The sequence below is a fragment of the Capricornis sumatraensis genome, chromosome 14 (genome assembly GCF_032405125.1).
Source record: "Capricornis sumatraensis isolate serow.1 chromosome 14, serow.2, whole genome shotgun sequence".
Lineage (NCBI taxonomy): Eukaryota > Metazoa > Chordata > Mammalia > Artiodactyla > Bovidae > Capricornis > Capricornis sumatraensis.
This window is the reverse complement of record NC_091082.1, coordinates 74243544-74261478: the sequence shown is the minus strand read 5'-3', so window position 1 is coordinate 74261478 and position 17935 is coordinate 74243544. Positions and strand designations below refer to the sequence as shown.

General features: G+C 38.2%; 1 protein-coding gene across 1 annotated transcript in view; it reads right to left on the bottom strand.

Annotated features, from left to right (window-relative positions):
• The window catches only part of HMCN1 (hemicentin 1), a 537733-nt gene that overhangs the window by 213125 nt on the left and 306673 nt on the right, over positions 1 to 17935 (bottom strand). The window contains exons 31-35 of the mRNA XM_068985901.1: positions 7593 to 7871; positions 6793 to 7074; positions 5901 to 6009; positions 4081 to 4250; positions 2492 to 2646 (exon numbers count right to left, since the gene is read on the bottom strand). Of these exons, the coding sequence (XP_068842002.1) occupies positions 2492 to 2646; positions 4081 to 4250; positions 5901 to 6009; positions 6793 to 7074; positions 7593 to 7871 (995 nt within the window). The remainder of the gene's footprint in view (positions 1 to 2491; positions 2647 to 4080; positions 4251 to 5900; positions 6010 to 6792; positions 7075 to 7592; positions 7872 to 17935) is intronic.

Sequence of the window (17935 nt, the reverse complement as noted above, 5' to 3'; positions counted from 1 at the left end):
TTCTCCATCTTTGGCTGCAAAGAATATAACCAATCTGATTTCGGCGTTGACCATGTGGTGATGTCCACACGTAGAGTCTTCTCTTGTGTTGTTGGAAGAAGGTGTTTGGTGTGACCAGTGCATTCTCTTGGCAAAACTCTATTAGTCTTTGCCCTGCTTCATTCCGTATTCCAAGGCCAAATTTGCCTGTTACTCCAGGTGTTTCTTGACTTTCTACTTTTGCATTCCAGTCCCCTATAATGAAAAGGACATCTTTTTTGGGTGTTAGTTCTAAAAGGTCTTGTAGGTCTTCACAGAACCATTCAACTTCAGCTTCTTCAGCATTACTGGTTGGGGCATAGACTTGGATTACTGTGATACTGAACGGTTTGCTTTGGAAACGAAGAGAGACCATTCTGTCGTTTTTGAGATTGCATTCAAGTACTATAATTTGGACTCTTTTGTTGACCATGATGGCTACTCCATTTCTTCTAAGGGATTCCTGCCTGCAGTAGTAGATATAATGGTCATCTGAGTTAAATTCACCCATTCCAGTCCATTTTAGTTCGCTGATTCCTAGAATGTCGACATTCACTCTTGCCATCTCCTGTTTGACCACTTCCAGTTTGCCTTGATTCATGGACCTAACATTCCAGGCTCCTATGCAATATTGCTCTTTCCCTGGTAAGAGCTACCAATATTTCCCTGGTAGCTCAGACGGTAAAGTGTCTGCCTACAATGTGGGAGACCCAGGTTCAATCCCTGGGTCAGGAAGATCTCTTGGAGAAGGGAATGGCAACCCACTCCAGTATTCTTGTCTCCCCAACCCCCTCCACCCAAAAGCGGGGCTCAAAGAAACATTTTTCTCTTAAAACTGTTCAAAAATCTCCCATTGCTTTAAAGTGAAAATAAAGACATTAATGTTACTCAAATACTTTCCACCCATCCTCTGATCTTCTCTAATATCATTTCTCCCTTGCTCTTACTTCCCTAAGCCAAGGGCTTGCTTTCAGGTTCTCAAGAGGTGTCATACTGCCCTTTGTTTGCCCACGAATAACTTCTCTGAAAGATTCTACTCAGCTCTCTTCTATTAATTTTTCCATTTAACTCCATATGTTCTTCAGATCTCTGCTTACAGACTTTCTTCATAAATCACCCTCATGCTTTGGGAAGAGGTCGTTGAGAGGATGTGACCGCCTGCATGACCTGTGAGCTGGACTCCAGCACTTGGAGGCTCCTGAACTTCTCATGTTTGGAATGTGCATTCCATCCGCCTCCCCAGTGCTAGACTCTGCCCAAGGATATAGCCTTGAGACAGTAGTGTGCTATTGAGATCATCTGAACGGATATGCGACTAAACCTAGATAGGGCCTCTATATAAACTTTTAAGATTTGGTAGGCAGATGAGGAGATGTACTCATCTTACAGACATTCAAGACAAGCCTGGAAAGTAAGTTCCCTTGCTTATTAAATCTGCCGCTACCAATCTGGAATGCTGTGACTCTTTCTGAGCTCTCTCTCTCCCCTCTGAATAGCGGGTGGTTTCAGATTACACCCGGGAAGCTCCAGGGGTTGCAAACCACACATGATCAAAGGCAGCATTTCTTATTATCTGTTCTTAAACCTCTCTAAACTCTCTCTTAAAATTACTCATCCCTGTTTCCAATTATATTTTTGTATGATTATATGATATATATCTGCCTCACAGGTAAGCAGTTGTTTACCTGCACTATGTTAGAAGGATATATATTAAATCTTTTATAGCACAAAATGTGTGAGATTAATTCCACTAGATTTGGAATAGGAATAATAAATGAACAGATATCATCGCTTCTGCCAGGAAAAGAACTTTGCATATCCCTCATTCCTGAAACTTACCTCAAGCAAAGCACAAGCCCATTTTAGTCAATTAACCTGATCTTAGAAGCAAAATCTATTATTTTAAATGCATCATTTAAATCACTCAGGTTTACAATCTACCCATCTCCTAACTGAACAAATATGTACTGACTATGGTTATATGCCAGGGACTATACTCAGTATGAAGATACAGAAATGAACTTACTCATAGAGACTGGTCTCTGCCATCTTGAAGATTATAAGCTAAACTATATTTTCCAAGACATATTTCACCTAGGCTTATGCAGTTATAATTCCACCTTAATCCTAGTCAAAGGTGAACATATTTGGGATACTCTGACTTAGTACTGATGAACTTTTCATCTATGGGACACTGGTTTTTTTTAACAAGTAAAACAGGCATACATTGAGATAATACAAATAACAACCACTATGTTAAAATCAACATCATTGTTAAAGTTATTAGTCTTTAATTCCATTTTTTGGGTCAAAACATTAAGCTAAATTCTAAACAAGCCTAAGGACAACACATAATATATTCGTGCATTTCCTGCAAAATCTGTCCAACAGGAGAGCCTATAACTAAGAAAAGAGAATATGACAGCTCCTTATATAGCTTTCTCATCTTCAACATAATAATATTCATACTTACTTTGAGGTTTCCTTGGGCAGTGTTGACAGGCTGTCCATCTTTCAACCATGTGATGGATGGATTTGGAATGCCATTAGCTATGCACTGCAAGGTGATGGGCTTGTACTTCAACACAGCTCTCTCAGAAAGACCTGAGGATTTGATTGTTGGAGGCACTAGATTTAAGGAAAAGAGAAAAGTAGGAAGGAAGGAAGAAAAAAGAAAGTTGAGAAGGGGACAGAGGGAGAGAGGGAACAAAAACCATAATCAGTAGGCTCAACACTTAAAGATCCAGAACTTGAAAGTTTAAAATTTAGAAAGGAAAAGATGACAAAATAACAAACTACAAAATAAATTCACCCATTCACTTCATTTATCATTTTTAGCAATTTTAGAGTTACTTATTTCTGAAGTAGGATCTCTAATTCGCCAAAGAATAAGTAAAACATGTTTACAGCAACTGCAATCCGCGTGTATGTTTGGCTTACAACCTTTTGGTCTGTTTTCCTAATGTATTATGACTTTCCACTTCTCCAGAACTGCCTCATTAAATCAGGGTGCATTTCCAGTACCCATATTTATACCACATGAATCTGTCCCCAGCAGGGCTGATTAAATCCAGGATGGTAATCTGATTTAAACTGGGCTTGCCAGATTTCCTCCCTCAAGAACTGGAATTGACAGTAAGAAATGGGATTGGCTATATTCTATCATGGGATTGAAAAAGTGGGGGAAAAAAAAAACCAGTCTGCTTGGGAAGAATGAAACTGATGTTCATAGAAACCTCTGCTTGTAGCTTCCAAAGGCTCTCCAGTTTCTTATTCCAGTCCTTCCCTTCCCAAGGACGACTAGCAAATGAGATACATAATACCCTGGCAGAGGTTTGCTGCTGTCATTAGAGTAATGATTCTAACCCTATTATGCCAGTTCCAAGAATGCACTTATGTGCCCTGGTTCCCGCATCGTACCCTCACGCTCCATTTCTGGAAATGACTTTATTCACACTCCCTTCTGTTTTGGCTGAAAGCTTGAATGCTTATAAAGTGAAAGTGAAAGTGAAGTCGCTCAGTCCTGTCCGACTCTTTGCGACCCTGTGGACTGTAGCCGACCAGGCTTCTCAATCCATGGGATTCTCCAGGCAAGAATACTGGAGTGGGTTGCCATTTCCTTCTCCAGGGGATCTTCCCGACCCAGGGATCGAACCCAGGTCTCCTGCATTGCAGGCAAACGCTTTAACCTCTGAGCCACCAGCGAAGCCCCATTGAATGCTTATAACCCCCCTTTATTTGACATTTGCTACCTATCTCTTCTATCTTCTTTGATCTCATTGCTCAGACCCTTGCATGCTATGTAGAATATACCTCCTACCATTTAAATTCCATCTCAATTCATTCACATGGTTATCACGTGGTTAAATCTTCCATGTTAGTAAAGTGCCTTAAAATTTTCCATTATTTAACTCAAATTTTCATCCAAATTCACATTCAAATTTGTACTACTTTCCACAATTCAAGATTTATCCAGATTAATGAGTCACAATCTGAATTAGATACTGAAACGATGTGTAAATGAATTTTCCGTGAAATGTTCCTGTTCCTTCTTCAGCATACCATGAACAGTTACTTCAAATTCCTTCTTGTGGTCTCCAGCAGTGTTTGTTGCTACACACCGATAAAGGCCTGTGTCTGATACTTGAGCCTGGGCAATAACCAGTTTGCGTCCATTTAGTAAGATCTTGAATCCATCTCTTTCATCAATGAGCTGGCCGTCCTTCAGCCACCTATAGATATAAAGCAAAAAGAAGTCTGGAGATATATTTTAAATAACTGCATTCCTAAGTCATCAATCAACCACCTTATCTTGGAGAAACATTAACTAATATATATTGGACTTATATATTTATATATGTGTACACGTATATTTTGGAGAAGGCAATAGCACCCCACTCCAGTACTCTTGCCTGGAGAATCCCATGGGCGGAGGAGCCTGGTAGGCTGCCGTCTATGGGGTCGCACAGAGTTGGACACGACTGAAGCGACTCAGCAGCTTAGCAGCAGCACACATATATTTGGGCTTCCCAGGTGGCACTAGTGGTAAAGAATCTGCCTGCCTAATGTAGTAGATATAAGAGACATGGGTTCAATCCCTGAGTTGGGAAGACTCCCTGGAGAAGGGCATGGCAACCCACTCCAGTATTCATGCCTGGAGAATCCCATGGACAGAGGAGCCTGGTGGGCTACAGTACACAGGGTTGCAAAGAGTCAGATACAACTGAAGTGACTCAGCACAACACAGAAGAGCATGATATATACATATTCTCAATTATGTACCTGCCTAATTTCCCATTTGCTCATTCTATGAAATAAACTGGAAATCAGGAAAAGAAAAAATTTAAAAAGAAGTTGGCGTATTGTAGGGAAACCAAAGAACTATGTGTACAGGTCTTCATTTTTCTATTAATGCAGGGCTACAGAAAGAAGCAAATGCTCCTACATGTTTCTCACTTCCAATGTTTAGATAACATTAACCAGCAAAACACACACAATCCTAAAACATTTGCAAAACAAAAGTCTAGAATCATATGGTATTTTATAAGTTTCAGTTGATCATGAGTTATCACTTTCCATTTAGTCTATAGTCACGTGTGTGCGCTTAGTCGCTCGGTCATGTCCGACTCTTTGTGACCCCATGGGCTGTAGTCCACCAGGCTTCTCTGTCCACGGGATTCTCCAGGTAAGAATACTGGAGTGGGTTGCCAAGACCTCCTCCAGGGGATCTTCCCAACCCAGGAATCGAACCCAGGTCTCCCTCATTGCAAGCAGATTCTTTACTGTTTGAGGCACTAGAGAAACCCATAATCATGTGTGGAGCTATTTTATTCCAACAACTAGTTGAGCATCTGTTCGTTTGCATATCACACAGAACCTCGGAAATGAAAGGCAAGTATTCAAGGAATACTTTGTGAATGAAGGAATAAGAAAAAAAGAATTGGTAATCATATATTCATGTTAAGTTCCTCTATTTCCCTAATATTTCTGGTACCCTGTTTTAAATTTAGTTGTTCATTAAACATCTCAGTGCTTCAAGAAGATCTGACAGATAATGCTTAATATTCTGTTTCTATGAACTGAAAATGTAATTTTTAAGAGCATAGAATGAATTCCTCTAATGGAGCAGATTTATGGGCCCTGTGAATATCAGATAAAAGTTGCCTTGCATTGAGTTAGCCAAAAAGCTTATTCAGCTTTCTTCTGCCAAATGAAATTTTTGGCAAACTCAATTAGAGAATACATCTTTTAATAAAAGAGGTATATAACCAGTATAACTTTATACAATCACTTTTTAGTGACACAGAACCTCTCTCAAAATAGCTCTGCAACTCTCAAATAAAAAAGTGGGAGGTATTTAGAAGACATACCAAAGCCCTTACATGATAGTTGGTGGAGGAGAACCTGTCACTTGACAATCTAGTTCCAGCAAGTTATTGACCATTACAATGAAGTAAGACGTTTCATCTCCTCCTTCTATAGCTGGTGGCACTAGAAAAAGAGAGGGATGAAACATACAAAGAAATGTATACCAGAGAAAATACAGTATCACATTAAGCAATACTAAGTTGTTCTGTAGAAGGCTGGTAAGTATCACAGTCATCTGGTACATGAAGGATACTTGAAATGGACTCTAATATACATTTTATAATATGCATTTGCCAGGGTCAATAAATATACATTTGACACACTGTGAATTTTTCTCAGCTAATCTAGCACTATGGCACTGCAAATGCTACGAGAACATAGCTGATTCATACCTTATGCTGTTTATTGTCATAAGAATAAGATAAGGGAACCTCAAAAATTGGGCCTGCATTGAAAGTTTCAATTCATAAAGAAAGCTACAAGAGAGACTCAAAGCTACAAGATGACTTCCCAAGGTCCACAGACTGTTTCTTGTTGTTTAGCACAGTGTTCGTGACACGTTGTCACTCAATGCACAGATACTATCACAGATGTAAAAATGTTACTCACGGTCACAGTGAGAGACCATGCTGTCACTCACTGCAATCAGATATTGTCACAGATGTAAAAATGCATCTATATATTTAAAAAGTGTACCTATCAGAATAAATGGAAGATTTAGGTAGGTTTTTAGATCTTGGGACTCTGGTGGTCAATCCACCATTCAGTAATATGTAGCCCAGAGCTGAACAGATAACTAAACCTTCTCTAAGACTGTTTGATTATTTCACGAACACAAAAGCAGTTCACAAACAAAGCAGGTAGTGCTATGAATATGAGAATACAGGGGGTGGCCTTCTCATTTACCTAAGACATCAACTTCGTATTTGATTTCCTTTTCTCCTGCCACACTCGTAGCCACACATATATACTGTCCCCTATCGACTTCCAGGGCACTTGTGATTTCTAGTTTCTTCCCACCAGCTTCTATGCGGATGTTGTCACTGACTTTCACAGGTACACCGTCTTTCAACCAGGTTAGAACTGGAGGAGGGTTGCCGGCAGCTTTACACTCCAGGGTCAGTGAATGAGCAACTATCACTTGCTTATTCAGAGGTGCAGCCAGGTCACCTTCAATTATTGGAGGAACTAGAGGCAGAAAAAAGGAATATTTCAGGCAATTCTTTGGAACCCTAATGAAATAAAGAGGATTTTTCTTTTCACTCATACAGGTTGACTATAGGAACTATAGTCAGACTATAGCCGTGTCCCTCCCCCACTAAGCTATTGAGGAAAGAACTTCTTGGTTCTGCTTATCTACTGTTCTAAATATTGTGGGTTACTCTATACCATGTCTGGTTTACAAAGGACAAACTAGAGAGAATGATCTTAGTCCTAAGAACTACTTTACTTTCTCCATAAAAATCAAATGGTCTAGATTCCAAGGAGCCAAAGGCAAATGATTGACTGAATGAATGATCACTTCTTACCAACCTTAGTTTCTTAAAACTTTTTTCCAAATCATGGGACAAATTCTTCCAATTTCAATCCATGAATATAGAAGACAACACAACCCAGCAGGGATTTATCACTGAACAAACTGGATGTCAGTGTATTAGGAAGCATAGGCAGAAAACACATAATAAAAACATACGAGTTTTCCTTACCATAGATGTCCACATGGAATGATTTTTCAGCACTTCCAGCAACATTGGTTACTAGACACTTATATGCCGCTGAATCAGAGACCTGTGCTCGAGGAATATGAAGAAATTGTCCCTTTTCAACATAAAGTGCTTGTGAGCTGGATATGACTGGCTGGCCATCCTTATACCAAGTAATAGCAGGCATTGGAAGTCCTCGTGTTTCACATTCCAGTTTAATTACGCTGTTGATCAAAGCTGACACTTCTGTGGTGACATTCCCTCCTTTAATACTAGGCGGAACTACAAAGGATTTCAGAACACAAACATGCCTTCTAAGTTTTAGCATTTGCATAAAAGTCTCAAATGAATGCTCCATATGTTTAAATAATGCAGTAAAGGAAATATGAATTAGAGACAACTAGGAATTCTGTGATTTATCTACCGATAATTAGTTGCCTGGGGATTCCCTGGTGGCTCAGTGGTAAAGAACCTGCCTGCAGATGCAGGAGATGTGGGATCGATCCCTGAGTCTGGAAGATCCCCTGGAGTAGGAAATGGCAACTCATTCCAGTAGTCTTGCCTGGAGAATCCCATGGACAGAGCAGCCTGGCGGGCTACAGTCCATGAGGTTGCAGAGTCAGATACAACTTAGCAACTAAATGATAATAACAACAATCAGTTGCCTGTCTTGTCAAAACAATCTTCATCACCCTCCTTTTGGGAGTCAGATTTCAGTAAAAGTAGAAACTCAGTTTTCATTTCAGGGGTTCATTTAAGTCCAATAGATCATGTTACTGTAACTAAGAAAGTCATGTTTAACAAACAAAGCAAAACAAAAATAAATCCAAAGTAAATACAGTAAGTTTGAAATCAGGCCAAGAGAGCAAAAGTGTCAGATGAGGTACAAATGCATGGCCTTTCCCCAGGAAATACAAAAGGTCTAAGAGCTTTTAGAACCCAGCTACTGGTAAGAACTGTAGAGTCTAACTTTTGCCTACTTTTTTTTTTTTTTTGGAAGCACAGAGAGTTCATTCACTGAACTATACTCATCTAATTGGTAGCATGTGTATCTTCCATAATTCAGCAACCACATGCCTGGCCTCTCACACCATATGAGGACTATGCTGCTGGAAAAACAATGCCACTGGCTCAAGCCCTGCTATATACTCTGAACACAGTCATCCCAAGATTCTGCTATCATTCCAATAGTTTAAAAAAATCAAATGGCATGTGCCTGAATGTGAGTTTTTTTTTTTTTTACATAAACTTTTATGTTAGAATATTTTTCTTATGGGACGAGAGTTATGAGTTTTGGAAGCACAATCACAGAGGTAGAGTGCCATTCTCATCAACTGTATCAAGGGTACACTATCAACGTGGCATATCACTGATGATACTGACCTTCATCACCTGGTTGAGGTAGATTTTGCTATGTGTCTCCACTGGAAAGTTAGTCTCTTTTGCCCTTTCGAAAAGAATTACTCTTCCTATCCCACAGGTATTGGGTGGGGAGCTATGTTCTACTTCCTTGAGAGGGGGAGACTACATAATTTTGCGGGGAATTCTCTGTATGGGAGATTTGTCTCTCATCCCCACTTTATCTGTTTCTATCAATATAGACTCATGGAGACTTTTTATGCTTTGAATATAATCCAACACTACATTATTTTATTGTTCAAATTTTTCCAGTTATGGCCACTGAGAACAATTCCAATTGACCCTACCTAAAGCTAAACATTCAGAAAACGAAGATCATGGCATCTGGTCCCATCACTTCATGGGAAATAGATGGGGAAACAGTGGAAGACTTTATTTTTGGGGGCTCCAAAATCACTGCAGATGGTGACTGCAGCCATGAAATTAAAAGATGCTTACTCCTTGGAAGAAAAGTTATGATCAACCTAGAGAGCATATGCAAAAGCAGAGACATTACTTTGCTGACTAAGGTCCATCTAGTCAAGGCTATGGTTTTTCCTGTGGTCATGTATGGATGTGAGAGTTGGACTGTGAAGAAAGCTGAGTACCGAAGAATTGATGCTTTTGAACTGTGGTGTTGGAGAAGACTCTTGAGAGTCCCTTGGACTGCAAGGAGATCCAACCAGTCCATTCTGAAGGAGATCAACCCTGGGATTTCTTTGGAGGGAATGATGCTGAAGCTGAGACTTCAGTACTTTGGCCACCTCATGCGAAGAGTTGACTCACTGGAAAAGACTCTGATGCTGGGAGGGACTGGAGGCAGGAGGAGAAGGGGACGACAGAGGATGAGATGGCTGGATGGCATCACTGACTCGATGGACGGAGTCTGAGTGAACTCTGGGAGTTAGTGATGGACAGGGAGGCCTGGCATGCTGCAATTCATGGGGTCGCAAAGAGTCGGACACAACTGAGCGACTGAACTGAACTGAACTGAAGCCCCTTTGACATGAAAGTGAAAGTGAAAGTGAAGTCGCTCAGTCATGTCCGACTCTGCGACACTGTGGACTGCAGCCCACCAGGCTCCCCTTTCCATGGGATTCTCCAGGTAAGAATGCCCCTTTGACACACATCACATTATTTCAGTACTTTCTTGTTTTCTGCTCCTATTACAGGCTCCAGGCTCATCTGCCCCAGCTCTAGAAGTAACTATTTCTCCTAGAAGCTCTGGTTCTTTTTAGTGGAAAAGAATATTAGAAAACAATATCTGAATCTAAGTGAAATTCCATAATGTTTTCTGATAATTGTTCTTAGAACCAGTTCATAGTGACAAACATTCATATACACATTTTTTTTCTCACACATAAATGAAGGCAAGATCTACTATACAGCACACCTCATTTTACTGCACTTTGACTTACTGTGCTTTGCAGACATTGTATTTTTCACAAACTGAAGGTCTGTGGCAACCCTGCATTGAATAAGTGTATTGGCACTATTTTTCCAAAAGCATTCACTTACTTGCCATCTCCATAACATTTTGGTAGTTCTATCAATGTTTCAAGCCTTTATTATTATGTTTGTTGTGGAGAGCTTTGATCAGTGATTTTAATGTTACTACTATGACTTGCTAAAGACTCAGATGATAGTATTTTTTAGCAATAAAGTATTTTTTTAATTAAGTTTTAAGACATAATATTTTTGTATATCTAATAGACAGGGAAACTAAAATAAAAATGTGTGTGACTCACTTTATTGCAATATTTATTGTGGTGGTCTGGAACTAAACATGCAATATCTCAGATGTATACCTGCATTGTGAGGTGAATTTGATGGTAGAATATCTTTTCTATTAGGTAATTTACTATATAGATCAGGGCAGCAGCTCACAGGCCAAGCATGGAGATGCTGAATCAAGTGTAGTTTTTACATTTTTAAACAATTGGAAAAAAAGCAAAATAATAATATTTTGTGACATGTAAAAATTATATGAAATTCCAACTTCAACACCCAGTAAGTTTTATTGGAACACAGTCACGTTCCTTTGTTTGGGTACTGTCTATGACTACTTCTACAACGACCAAGTTTAACTGTTGCAATAAATACCAAATACGGTGTTCTCATTGCTTCTCACTGTTGTTCAGCTCACCATAAATTTCAGTGACACAGTTATAACGCAATAGCATTTGAAGTGCCATAAATATCACCATGCCATGATATTTTATTTTACCTTTATTACCAGTGTATACGTCTCATATCAAAACATTGAAAATAAAAGGGAGAAAAATGGGCTTTAAAATGTAACATTTTTGAAGCGCAGCACATTGTGGATTATTCTGTTATTAAGTTCAATGGCAAAGCACTCAGTTTATTTTTTAATAACAGTATAGCTGTCTTGAAAAAATATAGTGTTATTAAAATCAGTGTATACTAACTTTACAAAACTAAGCACTCGTCACACTATTTCCCACTCAAAGAAAGACAACAGATAAATTAATAAAAAATGGAATGCTTCCTTAAGCAGAATTTCTTCACAAAGATAAAAAGTCAAAATGAGCCTACAATTTAAGTTTCTTAGTGGCTCATTTGTTAGCCAACGAAGGAAAGCCTTTAAGAGTGATTTAAGTATAATAAATCAAGAATGATTGCATTAGCAAAGAATTGTGTCTAATCAGTTTGTTTAAGACTATTAGCTTTTCCATAAGAATAATTGCTTGAAAAGTTGAGAACATTGACAACATTAATAGTTTTATTTAAAGGGGCTTTTCTGAACAATATTCTTGGCTCTTAACACAGTGACAGATGTTGCTGATACTGGTTAGTTGTCTTTTATTTGATGAGTCAATGCCATGTTTGAATATACTGAAGAATTGGCCCCTAAGAATAGCCTGCATGGAACAACTGCAGATGAAAATATTTTCAAAGAAGTTGAAAAAACATTAATTAATTACAGTCTGAAGTGGAATCTGTTAAGATGTGCTATAACTGATGGTGATAAAAAATACCATTAGTTTAGAGAAATTTACTAAGGTTATCAGAGAAATTGACAAGGCTTATTAAAATGTAAGGTTTTAAAAGTCTATCTTTATTCTTTGTAGTATTAATCAGCAAGCACTTGTGTAAAACATTCATGAGTTACTGAGGCAGTACTGTCCATAGTGTATCTCACTTGCTCTTTTTTTTTTTCACTTGCTCTTATAGACTTAAATACGATTAGTTCCATGAATTTTTGTCAGAATTAAAAGGTGAATATACTGAATTATCCTAACTTAGTTTAATGTCTTAATGGTGGAAAAGTTACATTTTAATTTTCTGAGCTTAGTACTAAGACTGAATTTTCTTTGAATGAGAATTGTTCTCAAACACCATGATTGCCTACTGAATGGCTGTGGAACTTAGTTTTACTACAAACTTGACAAGGTTTCTTAATTAATTCAACTTAAAATTAGCAGACAAAATCAGCTCTTAAATACAAAATCTATATTGCTGATAGTCATTCTGTTGTTTGAATCACAAGTTGCTCTACGCATTTTCCACTGTCAAACAAAACTTAGATCTTGATTTCCCTACAGATTTGCAGTGAATATATTTTCTGAACTCAACATTCAGTTTCAATAACATTTGTCAGACTTTGATGCAAATGCAGAATAACCTTCCACATTTAAAGTCCATATATCTCTGAAAATGAGGTCCTTCCATCTAACCCTCAATTGTAATTGATTAGCTGGTTAGCAGAATGGCAGGGTGAAAGTCAAACATCAAGAGAATATAAGAGAATTCTACAAATGCCTTTCAAGTAATAAATATAATCAATTAAAATCATGTTTGTGAAATGACATTAGTATTTGAATATCTATTTTCGTGAAAAGACATTTTCAAAGACGAAATACATAAAATCTCATTACAGATCAGTATTAACAGAGGAACATCTGAATTCAACTTTGGTGATAGTAATCATTAACTTTGAACTCTTAGTAAAATGTTATCCTTCCAAAGGAACTCCATTCTCATTAGTAGACTTGTATTATCACATATTTTACAATTTTTATAATTATCAGAAAGATAGAATACCAAACAATTGGTAGACATTTATTTCTATTTTTTATGTAAATACCTACATAATATCATTGATTTTCTCACAGTCTGAAAAACCTAAAATATTTTCCAACTTTGTTGTTGTTCAGTTGCTCAGTTGTGTCTGATTCTTTGCAACCCCATGGACTGCAGCACGCCAGGCCTCCTTGTCCCTCACTATCTCCTGGAGTTTGCCCATGTTCATGTCCATTGAGTCACTGATGCTATCTAATGATCTCATCCTCTGCTGCCCTCTTCTCCTTTTGCCTTCTATCTTTCCCAGCATCAGGGTCTTTTTCAATGAGTCAGCTGTTCATATCAGGTGGCCAAAGTATTGGAGCTCAGTCTTTCCAATGAGTATCCAGGGTTGATCAATTTCCTTTAGGATTGACTGGTTGAAACTCCCTGCAGTTCAAGGGACTCTTAAGAGTCTTCTCTAGCACCACAATTCAAAAGCATCAATTCTTCAGTGCTCAGCCTTCTTTATGGTCCAACTCTCACAACCATACATGACTACTGGAAAGACTATAGCTTTGACTATATGGACCATTGTTGGCAAAGTAATGTCTTTGCTTGTAACTCATTCGGTTTGGCATTTTGCATGATGTACTTTGCATATAAGTTAAATAAACAGGGTGACAATTTATAGCCTTGACATACTCCTTTCCCAATTTTGAACCAGTTAGTTGTTCCACATAAGGTTCTAACTGTTGCTTCTTGACCTGCATATAGATTTCTCATGAGGCAGGTAAGGTGGTCTGGTATTCCCATCTCTTTCAGAATTTTCCACAGTTTCCTGTGATCCACACAGTCAAAGGCTTTGGCATAGTTGATGAAGCAGATGTAGATATTTCTCTGGAATTCCCTTGCTTTCTCTATGATCCAACAAATATTGGCAATTTGATCTCGAGTTTCTCTGCCTTTTCTAAACCCAGCTTGTACATCTAGATGTTCTCAATTCAAGTAACGCTTAGACCCAGCTTGAAGGATTTTGAGCATAATCCTACTAGCATGGAAAATGAATGCAATTGTATGGTAGTATGAACATTCTTTAGCATTGCTCTTCTTTGCTATTGGGATGAAAACTGACCTTTTCCAGTCCTGTGGCCATTGCTGAGTTTCCAAATTTGCTGGCATATGGAATGCAGAAGTTTAACAGCATCATCTTTTAGGATTTGAAACAGCTCAGCTGGAATTCCATCACCCCCCATGAGCTTTGTTCATAGTGATGTTTCCTAAGGCCCACTTGACTTCACACTCCAGGATATCTGGCTCTAGGTGAGTGACCATACCATCATGGTTATCCCAGTCATTAAGACCTTTTTAATGTATAGTTCTTCTGTGCATTCTTGCCAGCTCTTCTTAATCTCTTCTGCCTCTGTTAGGTCCTACTGTTTCTATCATTTATTGTGCACATTCTTACATGAAATTTTCTTGAAGAGACCTCTAGTCTTTGCCATTCTGTTGTTTTCCTCTATTCCTTTGCACTGTTTATTGAAGAAGGCCTTCTTATCTCTTCTTGAAATTCTTTGGAACTCTGCATTCATTGAGTTGTATATATAGTTCCATTTCTCCCTTGCTTTTTAGCTTCTCTTATTTCCTCAGCTATTTGTAAAGCCTCCTCATGCAACCACTTTGCCTTCTTACATTTCTTTTTCCTGGGATGGTTTTGGTCACTGCCTCTTGTACAATGTTACAAAACTCTGTCCATACTTCTTCAGGCATTCTGTCTATCAGATTTAATTCTTTGAATCTAATCATCAGTAAGTAAACCTACCTGCTGCTGCTGCTCCTGCTAAGTCGCTTCAGTCGTGTCCGACTCTGTGCGACCCCAGAGACGGCAGCCCAAACCTATCTATTTACCATCTTTCCCCTTATAAAAAAAGGTTTGTCAAGTTCTGCTATAAATAATTGGTTAATATAAATTCAAGCCACCATTTTTAAATCTTAAGAAAGGATATTTACTCAAACTTTAAATTTTAATTTTGATTTCAGCCTATTGACATTAATCTGGAAATGTTTATCAACTTTATGGCTCAAAGTGTCTAAATAAACTGGCTAGCTTAATTAGTTGGATGATACATTAATGAAGTCAAGAACATAGGTTCAAACAGCCCCTTACCCTCTTACAAAGGAATATCACTTGTACTGAAAAGGGTTTATTTAAAAAGTTTGTATTTATGACTTGAGAAAAATTACTCAAAAAACATTTCTAGCTGACAGCAGAACAATACACCATCTACTGTTTAAATTTCCCAGATACACATTTCTTCCTGCTTCAATTTAATTCACATATACTTTTCTGAGTCCTGTACTTCTGTTTGAGGAAAGGTATTACTGGTAAATGCTATGAATTCATTGTACATTAAAATGTACCACTCAAAACTTTTATACCAAAACTTTTATATACACTCAAAAACTTTTATACCATTTGGGGAAATTTTCAGATCTGAAACTTATCCACGATTAAGTAAAAAATCTTTACCTCAGACTACTAGCTATAAATTTGCATGATCTCCCCACAGGTTATTAAATGCTCATTTATTTCCTTTTCCTTTTCCCCCCATTTCTCTCCATATCTTTTATTTTTCACTCATATTTTCTCTCCATTTCTTTCCTTATTCAGGCAAACTGTGCATTTCTGCCTTTCAGGTGCATCAGATCCACCTGCTTTATCCTCACATAAAGAAAGAAAATGAGTGAATCAGCTGCAGTGAGAAACATATTCTTAACCTGAGATCTCTATTAGTATTTCTCCTAGTTCATCCAAGCATGCTATATGTTTCATTTATTCTTATAAATAAAAGCGTTTTTGCAAGTGAAATAAAATAAGCTTAAGATTACACACTCAGAGGTGTAGACGAGCTTGCCTGAGAAGAAATGGTATTATTTCCTGAATTATAATACTTAAAATTTCAGTGTTACAATGCCTTTCATCTCTGACAATCTCAGGAGGTTTAATCATTCATTACAGTCTTCTCTTCTGCGTGCCTGAGGGCATGATACTGAATGAACAAGAGGATCTGAAATGAAAGAACCCAAGTCCTATGGAAGTAGGAGTCTCATTGAATCACCACAAGTATTCATCACAGACTTTGGCAACAATGCAACAATGTAGAGAAGACTACTTAACAGCTTAAGGGAAATATTGCACCTATTGTTTAAAAGCCTGGTTCTGGTAGGAGGCCAATGGTAGCAATAGTACTTTTGTTTAACTTGGATGCCTACATAGCTAATTTTTCAGTAACATTACTGTGCTTTGGAGGACATGTCTATTCAAGACTAATTTCTTCCACATGCTTCTATTTATAGACAGAAATGATTTAAAAGCCTGTATTAAGCAAAATCTTTGATTCAAAAGAGTTAATACATAATGCCAGGTTGTCTGCAGTCGTGTTTCAGTTCAGTTCAGTTCAGTCGCTCAGTCGTGTCTGACTCTTTGCGATCCCACGAATTGCAGCACGCCAGGCCTCCCTGTCCATCACCAACTCCCGGAGTTCACTCAGACTCACGTCCATCGAGTCGGTGATGCCATCCAGCCATCTCATCCTCTGTCGTCCCCTTCTCTTCCTGCCCAGGTGCTATTATTATCCCCATTTTAGAAATGAGGAACTGAAGCTCAGAGGGGTTAGGCAATTTGTCCAAAGTTGCAAAGCTAGTAAGTGGCGTAAGTTGGATCTGAACCCAAGTTGGCTTAACTCAGAAGCCCAAGTTCTTATTGATGACCAAACAATCACTGTCCAACAGAAATATAATGACCATATATATAATTTAAAAATTTCCAACAGTCACATTAAAAACATGAAAATGACACATTTTACTTAGTTCAATATATCTAAAATATCATCATTTCAGATGATAAAATTATTACCCATTTTATTTTAATATTCGGTTTGTCTTTGAGATCTTTCCCGGTAGTTTAGCAGTAAAGAATCTGCCTGCACTGGAGGACATGTGGGTTTGATCTCTGTGTTAGGAAGATCCCCTGGAGAAGGGAATGTGAACCCACTCCAGTATTGCTGCCTGGGAAATCCCATGGACAGAGGAGCCTGGCAGGCTACAGTCCCTGGGGTTGCAAAAGAGTCAGACACAACTTTGTGACTCCACAACATTCTATATTTACAGCCTGTCTCAATTTGAACTAGCCACACTTCCAGTGCTCAGCAGTCAACTATAGCTGATGGTTACCATACTGAAAAGTCTGTCACTAGATAATTTATCCACTGAGCAAATATTTCTTGAGAGCTACTGAATGCCTGTGTGCATGCTATCAGACATTAGTGAATATGCAAAGCAAGGTCCTTCCAAAGTTACTTTCCTTGGAGAGAAAGAGCAAATAAGTAAATAAACCCATAATTAAGCAATTAAACTATCAGACAGTGATCCGTGCTGTAAGGGAAACTAGGACAATGGAGCAGAGTCATTATGTGATTGCTCTGGATTGGGAAGATCCTGCAGAAGTTTCTGAGGTTTCTGAACTTCTCCTGAGTGTCATATGCTACAGAAAGAAGACAGTGCAGGGAGCAGAGCCACCAATAAGCCTGACTGACCTGATGAGTTCTACCCCTTTCTATGGTGTAATTCTTTGTGCCTACAACAGAATAATCAAATACCTTCCATGGCTCCTGGCATAAAAATAAAATGACTTGAGTGGTCATCTTCCTCAGAGGATATTGAAAGTTTTAGCGAAACAAGGGCTACATACCTCTGATGGGGACTTAACTGAAAGAAAAGAACAGCACTGCTTAAAATATTTAAATTATTATCATGTGGTCTGAAGAAAGACCAAGATAGAATGAAAATAGAATAACTGACTTGGTTGCATACTATCAACTTCATTTTATTTCATGCATCTCTACTCTTTTTAGAGCTCTTTA